The 16,059-nt window shown below is 40.2% G+C and overlaps 1 protein-coding gene across 6 annotated transcripts in view; it reads left to right on the forward strand.

Moving 5' to 3' along the window:
• PRLR (prolactin receptor) overlaps positions 1 to 16,059 on the forward strand; it is a 262,479-nt gene that overhangs the window by 239,490 nt on the left and 6,930 nt on the right. For 5 of the 6 annotated variants that reach the window (XM_058170147.1, XM_058170143.1, XM_058170144.1 and 2 more), the window contains 9 exons: positions 1,221 to 1,390; positions 1,907 to 2,064; positions 5,046 to 5,187; positions 7,037 to 7,166; positions 7,467 to 7,636; positions 10,773 to 10,939; positions 12,249 to 12,390; positions 13,621 to 13,720; positions 15,545 to 15,614. In XM_058170147.1, the coding sequence (XP_058026130.1) occupies positions 1,221 to 1,390; positions 1,907 to 2,064; positions 5,046 to 5,187; positions 7,037 to 7,166; positions 7,467 to 7,636; positions 10,773 to 10,939; positions 12,249 to 12,390; positions 13,621 to 13,720; positions 15,545 to 15,614 (1,249 nt within the window). Of the gene's footprint in view, positions 1 to 1,220; positions 1,391 to 1,906; positions 2,065 to 5,045; positions 5,188 to 7,036; positions 7,167 to 7,466; positions 7,637 to 9,072; positions 9,243 to 10,772; positions 10,940 to 12,248; positions 12,391 to 13,620; positions 13,721 to 15,544; positions 15,615 to 16,059 lie in introns of all 6 variants that reach the window. The other variant, XM_058170142.1, reaches the window with a different exon arrangement.

The raw sequence follows: 16,059 nt of genomic DNA on the forward strand, positions 1-16,059 counted from the left end.
GCAACTTTAAGACTTGTGGACTTCAACTCCCAGAGCTCCTCAACCAGCTTTGCTTTGCTGGCTGAGGAACTCTGGGAGTTGAAGTCCACAAGTCTTAAAGTTGCCAAGGTTGGAGAGCCCTGCTTTAGACCATTAGAAGAATAAGTCATTCAATAGCAGGTGAATTCATATTAGGCTTTTCTTTTGAAGCACTAGTCATGAAGGTAAAGTTCAAATCTTTTAGAAATACAATGAAAAAGCAAGAGTCGTTAGAGAACACTCTGCGGCTTGAAAAAATGGAAGGCAATTAGGAAAAAAAGGCCGACACAAGATAAGGTGGAAAGATACCTGAAGATTGAAGCATAAGCTTGTAAAAACACAACCAAGCACTGATAGGTAAAATATAGGTAAAATAATGTTCATTTGATCAAAATGTTTTCTGCTAGATGTACAGGGGAACTGAAAGAACTAATTGACCATGTGGATTGTTACCGCCCAGATCTGGTAGTCTTAAAGTTAGGGTGAGGGTGAGGGACAAATGACTGTTGTATGCATAGTCCTCAATTTACGATCACAATTGACCCCAAATTTCTGTTGTTAAATGAGACAGTTGTTATGTGAATTTTGCCCTATTTTATGATTTTTCTTGCCCACGGGTGTTAAGTGAATCACTGCAGTTGCTAACTTAGTATCCCAGTAATTAAGTGAATATGGATTTCCTAATGAGTTTACTTGTCAGAAAGTCCTAAAAGGAGATTGCATGACCCCAGGACGATGCAGCCATCATAAATATGAGTCAGTTGTCAAACGTCTGAATTTTGATCACGTGCTACAATGATCATAAGTGTGAAATATGGTCATAAATTACTTTTTTCAGAAGCGTTGTAATTTCGAACAGTTAATAAATGAACTGTTATAAGTGAAGTTGCAAAAACTACAGGTCTGGTCCCTCCTTTATATGTTAAGATTGCTGTTCCTGGAATTTCCAGTTAGTCTCCCAACAGATCTGGAAACTACTAGATGTGTTGGTTTACTATGTTTGAATAGTGTTTAGGGGACCAGCAGAGCTCTTCCCTTAAATCATTCCTAAGTATATCAGCTAAGTTTGATTCCATGTTGTGTGCTTACAACAGTAATGTTAATGTTATACTACTTTTAAGTAATTTAAGGATATGCTTATTTATTTTTGATAAATATAAATATTTCGGTGTTAACTATTGCTTTACATACTTATATTTCAGTGAAGAAGAGATCCATCAATGTCCGGATTACCTATCTGCTGGGCCCAATTCCTGTTACTTTAATCAAAGAATCACCAGGCTGTGGCAAACATACAACATCAGTGTAAAAGCTACCAATGACGCAGGAAGTATTTTATCTGATCCCCATTATGTGGACGTAAAAGAAATGGGTAAGAGCAGAAGCCAAATGAAACTCGAGCTTTTATTTTGCTCTACAATTAGAACGAGAGAAGATGGCACAGTAGTTCAACGTCATGATTTTCTCAAAGCTAATCTCAATGCAGGCAGAAGAGGCCAGCAGTACTAATCATCAGTTCTGTTGAAAACCAAGAAGAAAAACAATAGCGGACTAAGATGATCTCAGTCACAAGATCTATGACTCATTTGAACGTTTCGTGGGTTTTCAGACCCAGATTTTATTCTTGATACCTTAGTTAAAAGGGTTGTCGGGTATCCAGATTCTTAAGATGAAATGCTGGAAAGATGGATAATATTGGCTTAGGTAAACTACTAATTTTTCTCATTATGCACCTGACATCTTTTGTTTTGAAACTATCAGAGCCTGGTAACGTCCAGATAGGATTCAATTCCCAGACATGGAGAAAGGCTGATATGCAGAAATGTAAAAGGAGGAATTCTTGGCAAGAGCAGTAAAAATACTCATATCTGAATTTTCTTTTGCCTAGTTAAGCCAAACCCTCCCATGAACCTCTCTTTGGAAATCAAAATGATAAATGGAATAATGTATGTGTGGACAAAATGGTCACCATCCCCGCGGGTGAATGATTCAGCACGATGTAATTATGAATTGCGACTGAAGTCTGCAGAAGGAAAAGAATGGGAGGTAAGAAAGCTGCATAGCTTTGCTAGTGATGTTAGCGAAGAAAAAAAATGAACAGAAAAAGAAAGGGCAGCTGTCATCATAAATTTAATAAACAAACAAACAAATGAATAAATAAATTTCCTCAATTCAGAGATTGTGCTTAAACCACAGTAAAGTTTGACTCTTTACATGTCTTGACATTCAATCACCTGTATACAAGAAAAATTGAGGTAGGTAGGAAGGACCGGGCTGCAGGGCAGAATACATAAATTGGCTTGCGGAAGGCCTGGGCTCAGAGTACAGCTTCTGAAGATAATGGAACTATTATCTATTGAACAGAGTGCCTCACCTGAAACTTTGGAAAGCCACACTAGTCAATAGACGGGCAATATTGGCTAAGTGGACAAATCACCTGGCTTGCTGGCAGACAGCCTTCCAGGAACTGATCTCCATCACTGACATCTGAGGATTAATTGGTCTTTAGTGTGGCCTAACTCTTCTCAGTGAAACATGGATTTCATTTGTTTCCAGAACATGATGCAGCTGTAGAGGTCAGGAATAGAGGACCGTATAGTCCGGCACTGTGTCCAGTATTTTCCTAATCAAGGAGAAAGCAAATTGTCAGCAACAACTTTGACAGGGCAAGCTACTGTATATAGACAGAGAGCAAATCCCACTCTCTTCTAGCACTGAGGATATTACCCAATGTGGTAATGAAATGTCTGCAAGCAAACAACCAAGCTTAAGAGTCCACAGTTCAACTCAGAGATACATTCTCTTCTAATATTTATTGGTAAAGTTCAATAGAATATGGCAGTCTTTGGCTTATGAAATGATCTATTGCTGAAGGCTATTGAAGTTAGATTTAAGGCTATATAAGGTTAACAAAAGGCTTCATGCAGTCCTAGGACTGCAATCTCTCACCATCGCCCCTCCCAGCCTTAGTCAAAAATAGCAATATTTTTGCTATAATCAGAGTCCAAGGAGAGCAGTTTTTTTTTTTAAAGAAAATTCCAATTCTTGTCCTCTTTATCAATATCCAAGAGACAGTAATCAACTTAAGGGTAGAATCTACCTACTCAGTGAGCACCCTACATAGAAGCAGATTTCCTAAGCGTAGGATGCTGCTGAAGGGAAATGAAAAAGGGCTACATAAAATATACTGTGTGAGTGAATGTATTTCACTTCAGGAAGGGCTACAGAATGCGAAGCCAGCATCTCCTTTATCTTTCACATAAAGGTTTCCATGGCGCAACCATTGAAGTGAGTGAAAAACTCTTGAGGTATTGTCAGGCTATCAATAAGGAAGCAAGTGCCTTTGATGATGAATAAGCAAATGAAAAATGTTTCTGAGAATTCCAAGTAAATAGACATCTCTCCAAATAAAATACCAGAAGGCGCATTAAATTGAGAAACATTTTTCTTGAACAACGACCAAAAGAAGGAATTATTCATTTTGAGCTGTGAGACGGATTCATCCCAGAAATAATATTGGATGGTTGTCAGAAAACAGTCGGCATTGGCTTTTCTCCTGCCTAACACAGCACAGAAATGTCTTTGCGAGAGCGTCTCAAAGTTGAATCACGGCACCTGGACTAATTTTTTTTTGTTAGTTTGAGACATTTCGCTGCTCATTCAAGCAACTTCATCAGTCAGAGCAGGTCAGTTAGTCAGAGAGTCGTTGGGATGTACCAACTCTTGACACACCAAGCTCAGGGTTTCCCGCCCCAACATCGTCTTTACAAGAGAGAAGATGGCCCACTGTAGCCAAGTTTCCAAATGTGGCACTCACACCTTCTGCTTAGTTGCATTGCTTGCCTCTTTATTCTTGAGCCCAGTTTTAAGGTCTGTTTCCATTGTTTCCATTTCAGGGTTAAATTGTTTTGCTGGTTTGCATTGCCGGGAAATTTTATAATCTTCTTGATTTTAATTGATTTTGTTGTTAAATATATTTATTTATTTATTTATTTATAATTTAATTTCTATACCGCCCTTCTCCCGAAGGACTCAGGGCGGTTTACAGCCATATTAAAATACAAAGAATAAATAGCAAATTTAAAAAGAATTTAAAAACAAATATTTAGTAGGCCAATCAACTAAAACGGTCATAGACCGACATAAAAACCTTAAATTTTACAATTAAAAATACACTTAGGCTAGTCCTGCTCGTTGAAATAATAAAGTAATAATAAAATAAATAATAATAAATAATAATAAAATAAATAATAATAATAAATATTTTAACTATGACTGTTACCGACATAGTTACATACACAAACACACAAACTATGTTTGTTTGCGTATGTAAATATGTCAGTGTCAGTCATAGTTTTCTATCTATCTATCTATCTATCTATCTATCTATCTATCTATCTATCTATCTATCTATATAAATTATGACTTACAGCCATAAAATATATATATTTTAACTATGACTGTACTGGAAAGGTTTTATCTTGAGTATTTATTTATGATAGCAGCGGGTGGGAGTGATTCAAAGTGAGTCTGTGTCATTGGTAGCATCAAACCTAACAAAACCTGTAACTGATTATATGATTCTTGTTATGAGCCTTTTTTCTTAGGAAAGTGCTTGGAATGGCCAAAACAAAGAGGCTTAGAAGCAATTGCATAAATCATAGGCAGTCTGATTATCTGGCTGATGTTATCTGGAAATATTTCATATCTGGAAATATTTCATACATATATATGTAAGAATTTACTCTGACCTAAAAGATAAGCATATTTAAAGCTATAGATGATCTCTTCCCAATGTTGCTTTTTCCATAAAACTGTACACTCTGCCAGATAATAAGGTTATTGGCCATGCTAGAAGGAGATGATCAGATTTATAATCTAATCCATTTCAAGGTCAGCCTAGACTAGATAATACAGGTTCAAATTACCCATCTATTCAATGTACTGGTATGATTTGGGTCGCAACTTTTTCAAACGTGGACATGCCTCATTTTTCACAGTTTTCATTGCCTTTATCCCCTTTGTAGAATTACTTTGTGGGACAGCAGTTGCAGTATAAAATATCTCAGTTGCATCCAGGAATGAAATACACTGCTCAGGTTCGTTGTGTAACAGATCGTGGTGGAAGGAGTGTGTGGAGCCCAGAAAGATACATCCACTTCCATAGTGGTGAGTCAGTGTCTTGAAATTTTTCTGCCTTGGAAAATCAGAAACTTGGTATTTGATAAAAATGTAGAGCTGAAAAATCACCGAAGTAATATTTAAGGATAGACTTCTACATTCCATGCAAGTACATTTAATAATAGGGACACGGTGGCTCAGGGTCTAGGACGTTGAGCTTGTCGATCGAAAGGTCGGCAGCTCAGGGGTTCGAATCCCTAGTGCTGCCATGTAATGGGGTGAGCTCCCGTTACTTGTCCCAGCTTCTGCCAACCTAGCAGTTTCGAAAGCACGTAAAAATGCAAGTAGAAAAAATAGGGACCACCTTTGGTGGGAAGGTAACAGCGTTCTGTGCGCCTTTGGCGTTGAGTCATGCCAGCCACATGACCACAGAGACGTCTTCGGACAGTGCTGGCTTTTCGGCTTTGGAACGGAGATGAGCACCACCCCCTAGAGTCGGCAACAACTAGCACGTATGTGCGAGGGGAACCTTTATCTTTACCTTTACTTTTAATAAAATCTACACTGCTGATTCATATAAGCCAAACCGTTCACATATAAGTAGCTGAGGAATGAATTTGCTGCCAGCATATTTCTGTAGCATATTTCCCAAACCTCACAGCTATACCCAATCTTTAAGGATTCCAAGAATGTGTTTATCTTATTAAAAGGGAGAGACAGAAGAGGCGTGAAGTTTATTTTAAAAGAATTCCAAAAGAGATTCCAATAAGAGTTATTCCACAGCTTTTAAAAAGTACAAACAAATTCAACATAATATTGTCATAGTTGACATGCAAATTTGAAGAAGACAGCAATGGTGACCCAGATTGGATCCTGCAACATTATCCTGGGACACGTAATTTGCCTTCAAATGAAGGAAAGAACAAGACGCTTCACTCAAAAACCCCAAGATGCTACCTAGATTGGTATCGAAACATCCAGGAGCTAAACAGCAAACTCGGAGAACAGATCTATGCCAAAATATTTGCTTTCATTTGTGACAGCAACATCCTCTTTTTAAAAAACGAAGTCTTGCTCAAATGAAGAAAGAAGACATAGAAGAATGCAAACAAGGCAGGAGTAGGGAAAAAAATGAAGAATGTATTGTTAGAAATAAAAAGATATGTGGTAAACTGAGAGTCCATCAAATAGCAAGAATCTATTGGGAAAAGTAGTTGCAGTGCCTGGCAACAAGATAGAAATTATAGCTAAAAGAAGTTTTGAAAACGGAGGAGCAAAATTTATACTTTACATTGATCTTTTCTGGGTAAATTATTAAAGAGTCAGGAATAGCTAACTGCCCAATAGCTGTCTCTTTGGCTTTAAACTTTATTGATCCTCACAAGAAGATAAAACAGATTGGAACATTCCTATACTCCCAAACATCATTACTCTGTACTCTTCTAATACAGGATAATCCTCAATTTAATGACTTCAGTTGCATCCAAAATTTTCACTGCCAACAATGCATTTATTAAGTCAGTTGCACTCAATGTTATAACCCTTTTAGCCACCGTTGTTAAGAGAATCACTGCTCTTTTTCAATGAATCACATGGTGTTTAAGCAAATCTGGCCTCTCCCATTAATTCTGCTTGTTGGGAACTGGCTGGGAAGGTTGCAAATGGACTTGACTCTGGGATCTGCAGCCATCATAAATACATACCACTTGCCAAAAGCCGAAATTTTGATCACATTACTGTGGGAATGCTGCTGCAACAGTCGTAAGCGTGAGAGTTGGCCATAAGTCACTTTTTTCAGTGCCGTTGTATCTTTGAACGACTACTAAACAAATGGTTGTATGCCGAGGGCTATCTAAATGAAGCACACTAACTAAATACATGGGCCCTTTTCTTACAGAGCAGCCTCCGGGGAAGCCAATCATTAGAGGATGTCGCTCTCCCGAAAAAGAAACCTTTACTTGCTGGTGGAAGCCGAGCCCTGAGGGAAGTCTCCCCAAAAACTATACGCTGCTCTATAACAGGGAAAGGTAAAAGTGATAAATCATCTTCTCAATCAGAAGTGGGGAACCATGGCACCTTTATGCCTTGTGGACTTCAACTCCCAGAATTCCTGAGTCAGCTGGCTCAGGAATTCTGGGAATGGAAGTCCACAAGTCATAAAAGGGCCATCGTTCTCCACCCCTGCCCTAAATGGATTGTTACATAATTTTGTATCTCTACAGAAGTTGCCTCTTATCTTTCCCCACATAGGACAACTTACTAATTTGATGGACAATGGCAGTCTGATTGACGTGTTTCCCTTTTTTTTTTCTACTTGCATTTTTCAGAGATACAAAATACTATGAATGCCCGGACTACACAACAGCGGGATCCAACTCCTGCTACTTTGATAAAAAGCACACATCGCTTTGGATGACATATAATTTTACTTTAAAGGCAATGAATGAGATGGGGAGTAGTGTGGCAGACCCTTATTACGTGGACGTAGCTAATATAGGTATGCGGAACAAATTCTTCTGAACAGGAAATATGGCAGAATGTTCAAAAGATCCTGAGAATTCACCCACATCTTATTGTATGCCATATTGACCACCATCTATAAATGGCAGTCAGCCAAAGTTTGCTTTGTTAAGCACCTAACAGTTTAAAATAAGTGATGTAAGTCCCAGAGGTGCTTTTTCAAAAGGCAACTGGACTTCCTATGTTTTTCCTTGAAGACATTCCACTTCTCATCCAAGAAACTGCTTCTCTTCTTGGATAAGAAGCAGGGGTGGGATTCAGCCGGTTCAGGTAAACTGGATGTCAATTTTAATCTGGTTCACCGAACCGGTTGTTCCAACGACTGGTTGACTCCCAGGAGTCTCCATGCGTCCCATTTTGGATGCCAGGTAAGTGCAAAGCGCGTGCAGAGGCTCTGGGAGGATGAAAAATGGGCCTACTGGAAGTCCGGAAACGGGCCTGCTTTCGCCCTCTTGGAGGCTTCAGGAAAGCCTCCAGAGGCTGGGGAGGGCGAAAAACAGGCCTACCAGAAGTACCTGAAGTCCAAAAACGGGCCCCTTTCTGGCCTCCGGAGGACTCCGATGCCCAGGAGAGGCCGTTTTAGCTCTCCTGGAAAGCTTCCAGAGCCTGGGGAGGGCGAAAATGCTGCCCTCCCGGCCATGTTGCAGGAGACCAAGTAGGCCATGCCCCCATGGCCACACTTACCCAACAGCGAACCGGTTGCTTAAATTTTTCAATACCACCCCTGATGAGAAGCAAGATGTCTTCAAGGAAAAATGAAGTCCAGTTCCCTTTTGAAAAAGCATCTTTGGGACAACTGTGACCTGGATAACGGAGAATCTCCATAGACATTAAATGAGGTTAAGACAACATCCAGACTGGTTCTGCAGGGAGTAGATTCTCTGTGTAAAAGAAAGCCTGGACTTGCAACGAACTACATCATCTTGGCTCATCAGTGGATTGCTGGCATTTCTTTAGCTTCTCCCTTCTTCCTGTTGGGGAACCCATTGTTCACAAACTGGAGCTGAGTTCCATCAACAACAAAAAGGTGACAAGGAAGTGAAGTCCCTCACTTGGGGAAAGAGGAAGTGATCAGAAGGCAGCTCCTTTTGCTGCCTCTTGATGGGCGCTGTCATCTTCTTGCCTCTGCTGATTCTTTAAATCAGGGGTCTCCAACCTTGGTCAGTTTAAGACTTGTGGACTTCAACTGCCAGATTTCCTGGCCCAGCTGGCACAGGAATTCTGGGAATGGAAGTCCACAAGTCATAAAAGGGCCATCGTTCTCCACCCCTGCCCTAAATGGATTGTTACATAATTTTGTATCTCTACAGAAGTTGCTCTTATCTTTCCCACATAGGACAACTTACTAATTTGATGGACAATGGCAGTCTGATTGACGTGTTTCCCTTTTTTTTTTCTACTTGCATTTTTCAGAGATACAAAATACTATGAATGCCCGGACTACACAACAGCGGGATCCAACTCCTGTTACTTTGATAAAAAGCACACATCGCTTTGGATGACATATAATTTTACTTTAAAGGCAATGAATGAGATGGGGAGTAGTGTGGCGGACCCTTATTACGTGGACGTAGCTAATATAGGTATGCGGAACAAATTCTTCTGAACAGGAAATATGGCAGAATGTTCAAAAGATCCTGAGAATTCACCCACATCTTATTGTATGCCATATTGACCACCATCTATAAATGGCAGTCAGCCAAAGGTTGCTTTGTTAAGCACCTAACAGTTTAAAATAAGTGATGTAAGTCCCAGAGGTGCTTTTTCAAAAGGCAACTGGACTTCCTATGTTTTTCCTTGAAGACATTCCACTTCTCATCCAAGAAACTGCTTCTCTTCTTGGATAAGAAGCAGGGGTGGAATTCAGCCGGTTCAGGTAAACTGGATGTCAATTTTAATCTGGTTCACCAAACCGGTTGTTCCAACGACTGGTTGACTCCCCCCCTCCCCCCCCCAGGAGTCTCCATGCGTCCCATTTTGGATGCCAGGTAAGTGCAAAGCGCGTGCAGAGGCTCTGGGAGGATGAAAAATGGGCCTACTGGAAGTCCGGAAATGGGCCTGCTTTCGCCCTCTTGGAGGCTTCAGGAAAGCCTCCAGAGGCTGGGGAGGGCGAAAAACAGGCCTACCAGAAGTACCTGAAGTCCAAAAACGGGCCCCTTTCTGGCCTCCGGAGGACTCCGATGCCCAGGAGAGGCCGTTTTAGCTCTCCTGGAAAGCTTCCAGAGCCTGGGGAGGGCGAAAATGCTGCCCTCCCGGCCATGTTGCAGGAGACCAAGTAGGCCATGCCCCCATGGCCACACTTACCCAACAGCGAACCGGTTGCTTAAATTTTTCAATACCACCCCTGATGAGAAGCAAGATGTCTTCAAGGAAAAATGAAGTCCAGTTCCCTTTTGAAAAAGCATCTTTGGGACAACTGTGACCTGGATAACGGAGAATCGCCATAGACATTAAATGAGGTTAAGACAACATCCAGACTGGTTCTGCAGGGAGTAGATTCTCTGTGTAAAAGAAAGCCTGGACTTGCAACGAACTACATCATCTTGGCTCATCAGTGGATTGCTGGCATTTCTTTAGCTTCTCCCTTCTTCCTGTTGGGGAACCCATTGTTCACAAACTGGAGCTGAGTTCCATCAACAACAAAAAGGTGACAAGGAAGTGAAGTCCCTCACTTGGGGAAAGAGGAACTGATCAGAAGGCAGCTCCTTTTGCTGCCTCTTGATGGGCGCTGTCATCTTCTTGCCTCTGCTGATTCTTTAAATCAGGGGTCTCCAACCTTGGTCAGTTTAAGACTTGTGGACTTCAACTCCCAGAAACTCTGTGAGTTGAAGTCCACAAGTCTTAAAGTGGCCAAGGCTGGAGACCCCTGCTTTAAATGAAAGCAGGGAATTAGCTGTAGGAGATTTCTTCCTCTAGTCTAGAAGAAGAGTGAAAGGAGACAAGAAGAAGCATCTCTTTTTGATTAACATCATAATATTCAAGTAGCCAGAAAGGGCTCCCCATATGTCCCATCACAATAGGATAGAAGAGAGGGAAGCCAGGTTCTTCGTGTCCGAGCGATGCCTTGAATTCATCCTTGAATTGTAAATCCCTGATCCAACATTTTTTTTCAGTTCAGCCAGATCCTCCAGAAAATCTTTCTCTAGAATTTGAGAAAAAAGTATATGGACAGTATGTGTTACTGACCTGGAATCCACCTTCTCTGGGTGATGTCAAATCGGGCTGGCTAACTCTGGAGTATGAATTACATATAAAGCCTGAAGAAGGACAAGAGTGGGAAGTAAGTGTTTTCATTCTTGGCGGCCAAACGTTCTGCATGTTTTTAGGTCACCCAAAAAAAAACACCCCACAGTCAATATAACAAATAGTAATTGCCACACTTTGTGCTATTACTGAACAATAAACCATAAAAATGGTGCGTCTTTAGAACTTCGGCACTGAGCAAGCACTTAAAATACTTCCATGTTTATTAATATGTTTGTATGTGTAATGTAAATAAAGCTTTTGCTGCAGTTCATAGTATATCCTAAAATAGTACACTCTAATGCATGTGTACCTGTATTTTTACTGTACACTTCTCTAGTCTCATTCACAAAATATAGACAATCTTTAATAATTGTGGTGAGATGGGCAGCAAACAAATTTAATAAACAAACAAACAAGCAATACTAACTGGGGCCAGAATTCCTGTAGCTAAGAATTAAAGCACAACATCACATGACCATAGAGGTTAGTGACAGCTATTGACACTTCTAGTTGCCATCATTAAGCCAACCCCCATGCCATTGTTAAATGCGAGGTCACAGGGTTGCTATTTACAATCTCCCACTAGCTTCCCCGTCAGTGGTGGGTTGCTACCGGTTTGCCCCGGTTCGGGAGAACAGATAGCAGCAGCAGCAGAAGGCTCCACCCAGACATCATCTGCGCATGCACAGAAGTGTGAGCAAACCGGTAGCAAAGGCAAGTGAAACCCACCCCTGTTCCCCATTAATTTTGCTTGTCAAAATAATTAAAATATACAGATAGACCACATTTAGCAACTGCCTTGTTTTTTTTGTTTTTGTTTTTGTTTTTGTTTACATTTATACCCCGCCCTTCTCCGAAGACTCAGGGCAGCTTACAGTGTATAAGGCAATAGTCTCATTCTATTTGTATATTTTTTACAAAGTCAACTTATTGCCCCCCCAACAATCTGGGTCCTCATTTTACCTACCTTATAAAGGATGGAAGGCTGAGTCAACCTTGGGCCGGGCTTGAACCTGCAGTAATTGCAGGCTTTGTGTTCTTAATAACAGGCTTTACCAGCCTTTAGCTACCATTCGCAGTTACACCGCTGATGAAAAAATAATTTTTTGACCCTGCATTTACAACTTTTGCAGATCTGTAAAGCGAAGGAAAGCGGAAGTAATAGCTTTAGCACCGTTGTGGTTTCACTTAGTGACCACTTCATTTAACAGCTAAGTTGCCAGTCCCAATAGTGCTCGTTCAACAAGGGCTACTTTGTTGTTGCATTAATTTTTTTTTTAACAAAAGAAGCTTTTTCTATGTTTTGTATAGAAGCTCTTTCATGTATATGCTTATATTTCCAGAAAATATTTGTTGGGCAAAGGACATATTATAAGATGTTCAGTGTGAATCCAGGAGAAAAATACGTTGCCCAGGTTCGATGCAGATCAGATCATGGTATCTGGAGCAACTGGAGCCCTAAAAGTTATATCAAACTCCAAAAAGGTAAGACAAACCTTTGACTGGCTTTCTATTGGCATTAGGCTTATGAAGGCAAGGACAAGTTTGGTTTACCTTAAGGCTTTTCCCCTCAGCAAAATTAAATTCTATTTTCCACTTCTTGAGCCAGCAAAAAACCCTATTGGCATAAGAAGTGTAGTTCCAATATCTCAGGGGTTGCCACAAAGAAGAGGGAGTCAAGCTATTCTCCAAAGCACCTGAGGACAGAACAAGAAGCAATGGGTGGAAACTAATCAAGGAGAGAAGCAACTTAGAACAAAGGAGAAATTTCCTGACAATTAGAATAATTAATGAGAGGAACAACTTCCCTCCAGAAGTTGTGAATGCTCCAACACTGGAAGTTTTTAAGAAGATGTTGGATAATCATTTGTCTGAAGTGGTGTAAAGTTTCCTGCCTAAGCAGGGGGTTGGACTAGAAGACCTCCAAGGTCCCTTCCACCTCTGTTATTCTATTCTATTCTATTCTATTCTATTCTATTCTATTCTATTCTATTCTATTCTATTCTATTCTATTCTATTCTTCCTCTCTTCAGAAAATAGGTTCAATAAATAACAACCTTTCTCACTCTTTTGCCAACCTGGAACCAGTCTGTTTAACCATGTTCAGTCTGTATTGTGACTTCCTGACCCGTATATAAGTTTCTCATAAGGGCAATGAGAGGTTCTGGAATTCTCATTTTCCCAGAACTTTCCATAACTTCATAAGGATCAACCCAATCAAAGATCTTTGTATACTTAATAAAGCACATTCTGACTTCATTTTTGATATTTGGCTTTTTCATGTATTGGCAGTTGCAGTTATATTTTCTATACCTCAGCCTTTCTAAAGTCAACTTGAAAATTTGGCATATCTTTCTCCATGCAGGGCACTCATCTGTATTGCATTATGCATTATTTTGCTAGCAGGTGAAATAAAGATTATTGTACAGCAGTTTGCACACACTGTTAAGTTCATTCATTCATTCATTCATATTTTAATGTAGATTGACCTCTACAGGCCACTGTAGTTGGCCACTGTGATGTTCTCCAGATTTGTTGGCATTGCTTGGTTCAGTCAACTTGATATTCTTAATTCATTCAGGCACCATAATTTATCTTCACAAACTTATTGGGGAGATTTTATAAAACTCTGCAAATAACATTTCTTAAGTTAAAAAAAATTACAAAGTTATATACAACTGCATGTAATTTAAACCAGCTTGTTTTTTCTCTCAGATACCAGCGTAAAGGATGTAGTTGTTTGGATCGTTGTGGTTTTTTTATCAATTGCCGCTTGTTTGATCTTGATCTGGATACTGGCTTTGAAAAAAACCAAGTAAGCTATAACTTTAGATGTTGTGAAATGCACAAAAACAAACCTACCATAAAATCTACATTAGAAGTGAAGGAAAAGGGCTACTGTCCCTTTCTAATGGACTATTGTCTTTCTGAAACCATTGCTTTCTCTTAAAGCAGTGGTTCTCAACCTGTAATTGGTGGACCTCTAAGGGCGTGGGAACAATATCATAACGGGGTCCATGAAGGTTGGAAGATATGCTATGATTTAAATGTTGAGTTAAGTCTGGCCATGGTCCATGGCCATAAAAGGTATTTAAAGTGGGGGGGTCCATGGTGAAGAAAAGTTTGAGAACCACTAACTTAAAAAATACTTTCCAAACTATCAGCATTTGAGATTGGGGTGGATAAAGGTATGATTGATTTGATTTGGAGTTGGCATATTGTGACTTGTAAATGTCAGTTTATGACTTAACATGTGTAAATCCAATTAATTCTGTTGATTCGGTAATTCATGGCTAAACAATGATGACTTAGAAACTTGAAATTGAAATTTACTTACCTTTGCTACCAGTTCCCAAATGTGAGCATGCACACGCACCTTCTCCATGTATGCGCAGAGGATCAAAAACGGGATGTGATGACATCCAGGTGGGTGGGTGGAGTCTCCTGCCACCTGCGCTACCGGTTCACCCGAGCCGGATAGAACCGGCTGAATTACACCAAGGTTGTAGAGTCAATTCCTTTGTCCTAAAACAGAGGTCTCCAACCTTGGCAACTTTAAGCCCGGCGGACTTCAACTCCCAGAATTCCCCAGCCAGCAAAGCTGGCTGGGGAATTCTGGGAGTTGAAGTCCGCCGGGCTTAAAGTTGCCAAGGTTAGAGACCTCTGTCCTAAAGCATAAATTCACTGTCAGGTTTGGGCATCAAAATCCTGCACCTCAACTCTGATATGTGTCTTTAAGAATGCCAGTGCCGACCTAGAACTTCCTTAAATATATCCATGCTATCTCATTTTTTAAAGTTTAAACAGCAGGAATGGAAAGACAAAATATAGACTGCCCGCTTGGCACAAGTAGCAACTTGATATGATTACTAACAGATTAGTAAGGATCTGTTACTGAGGAGAAAGTTTTGAAGTTTCTCTCTGTCCACTCCTCTTCCAGTGGCTTCTTTGCCGTGGTTGATATTTAACAGGAAATAATCAATTAATTGAGGAGCAGGAAGCAGATGGAATTTTAATAATTCTGGTGCCAGAGATCATTTTATATAAAGATGATCTTCCATGGGCAACTTATACCCATACTACCACTGAATGATAGTCTAGAGGAGTTTTTAATCATTTAGTATTTCCACCAAGCTATTATTTTTTGAGCCCAATAGCCAAAAGATCATAAGAGGAAAGATATTTATTCCCTCTGAAACTTATTATTTCAGAAAGTCTAGAGAAGAGTTTCTCAACTTAGATAATTTGATGTGTGAAGATCGACTCCAGCATGCCTAGGGAGTTGTAGGAGTGGAACGTTAACATTATCAGGGTTGGAAAACACAGGTGTAAAGCATCATATACAGGTGCCTGCTTGCATTAAAAAGTCTTATCCAAAGGATAATGATGATGATGATGGAAGTAGAATAACAACTCTCTGCCAATGTCTAGCATCTCTGTCGATACCCAATCCATTGGAGTGCTACCTATATCCTGTGAAAAGCCCTACTAAAAATGTTCCAATAAGCAGAGCTATTTTTACGTTCATTTCTACTGGAAAAAGGAATTAACTCCCACAACAGTAGCTGCCTTCAGAAATATCATTTTAACACAAGAAGGAAAGAGCATATTTTTTATCTGTCTTCCTTTTGCATTTCAGGATGGTAGCTCGCCTTCTACCACCAGTTCCAGGTCCAAAAATAAATGGCTTGGATGCTCAATTATTACAGGTGAGCTGTTAAAGGAGAGTGTGGATCTTCAGCAGCAGAATGTGAAAACACTTCGCTTAGTCACACCTTGTTTATGTTTGCTTTATTTTGGTCACATGTTCTTTGGCCAAAAAAAGAACATCAAGCAAAAAGCATTTTGCCTTCCAAATGAATAACTTTTCAGCTGTTACTATTCTGCTATTATTATGATAACCTTCTCTGTTAGGAGAACCTTTGCACAACTTCATGTTGTGTGCCATTTGCACCTTTTGCTGGATTGTGAGTCCCTATGCTCAGTCACACATGCCTTGATCATCTTGCATTTGGATTACTGCAATGCATGCATGGGTCTACCCTTGAAAAGTATTTGCGGCTGCGCGGATGATAGAGGGAGCACCTCGTGGCTCCCATGTGACACCTATCCTGCACAGTCTGCACTGGCTCCCGGTGGTCTTCCGGGTCCAAT

Source organism: Ahaetulla prasina, chromosome 2, assembly GCF_028640845.1.
Source record: "Ahaetulla prasina isolate Xishuangbanna chromosome 2, ASM2864084v1, whole genome shotgun sequence".
NCBI lineage: Eukaryota > Metazoa > Chordata > Lepidosauria > Squamata > Colubridae > Ahaetulla > Ahaetulla prasina.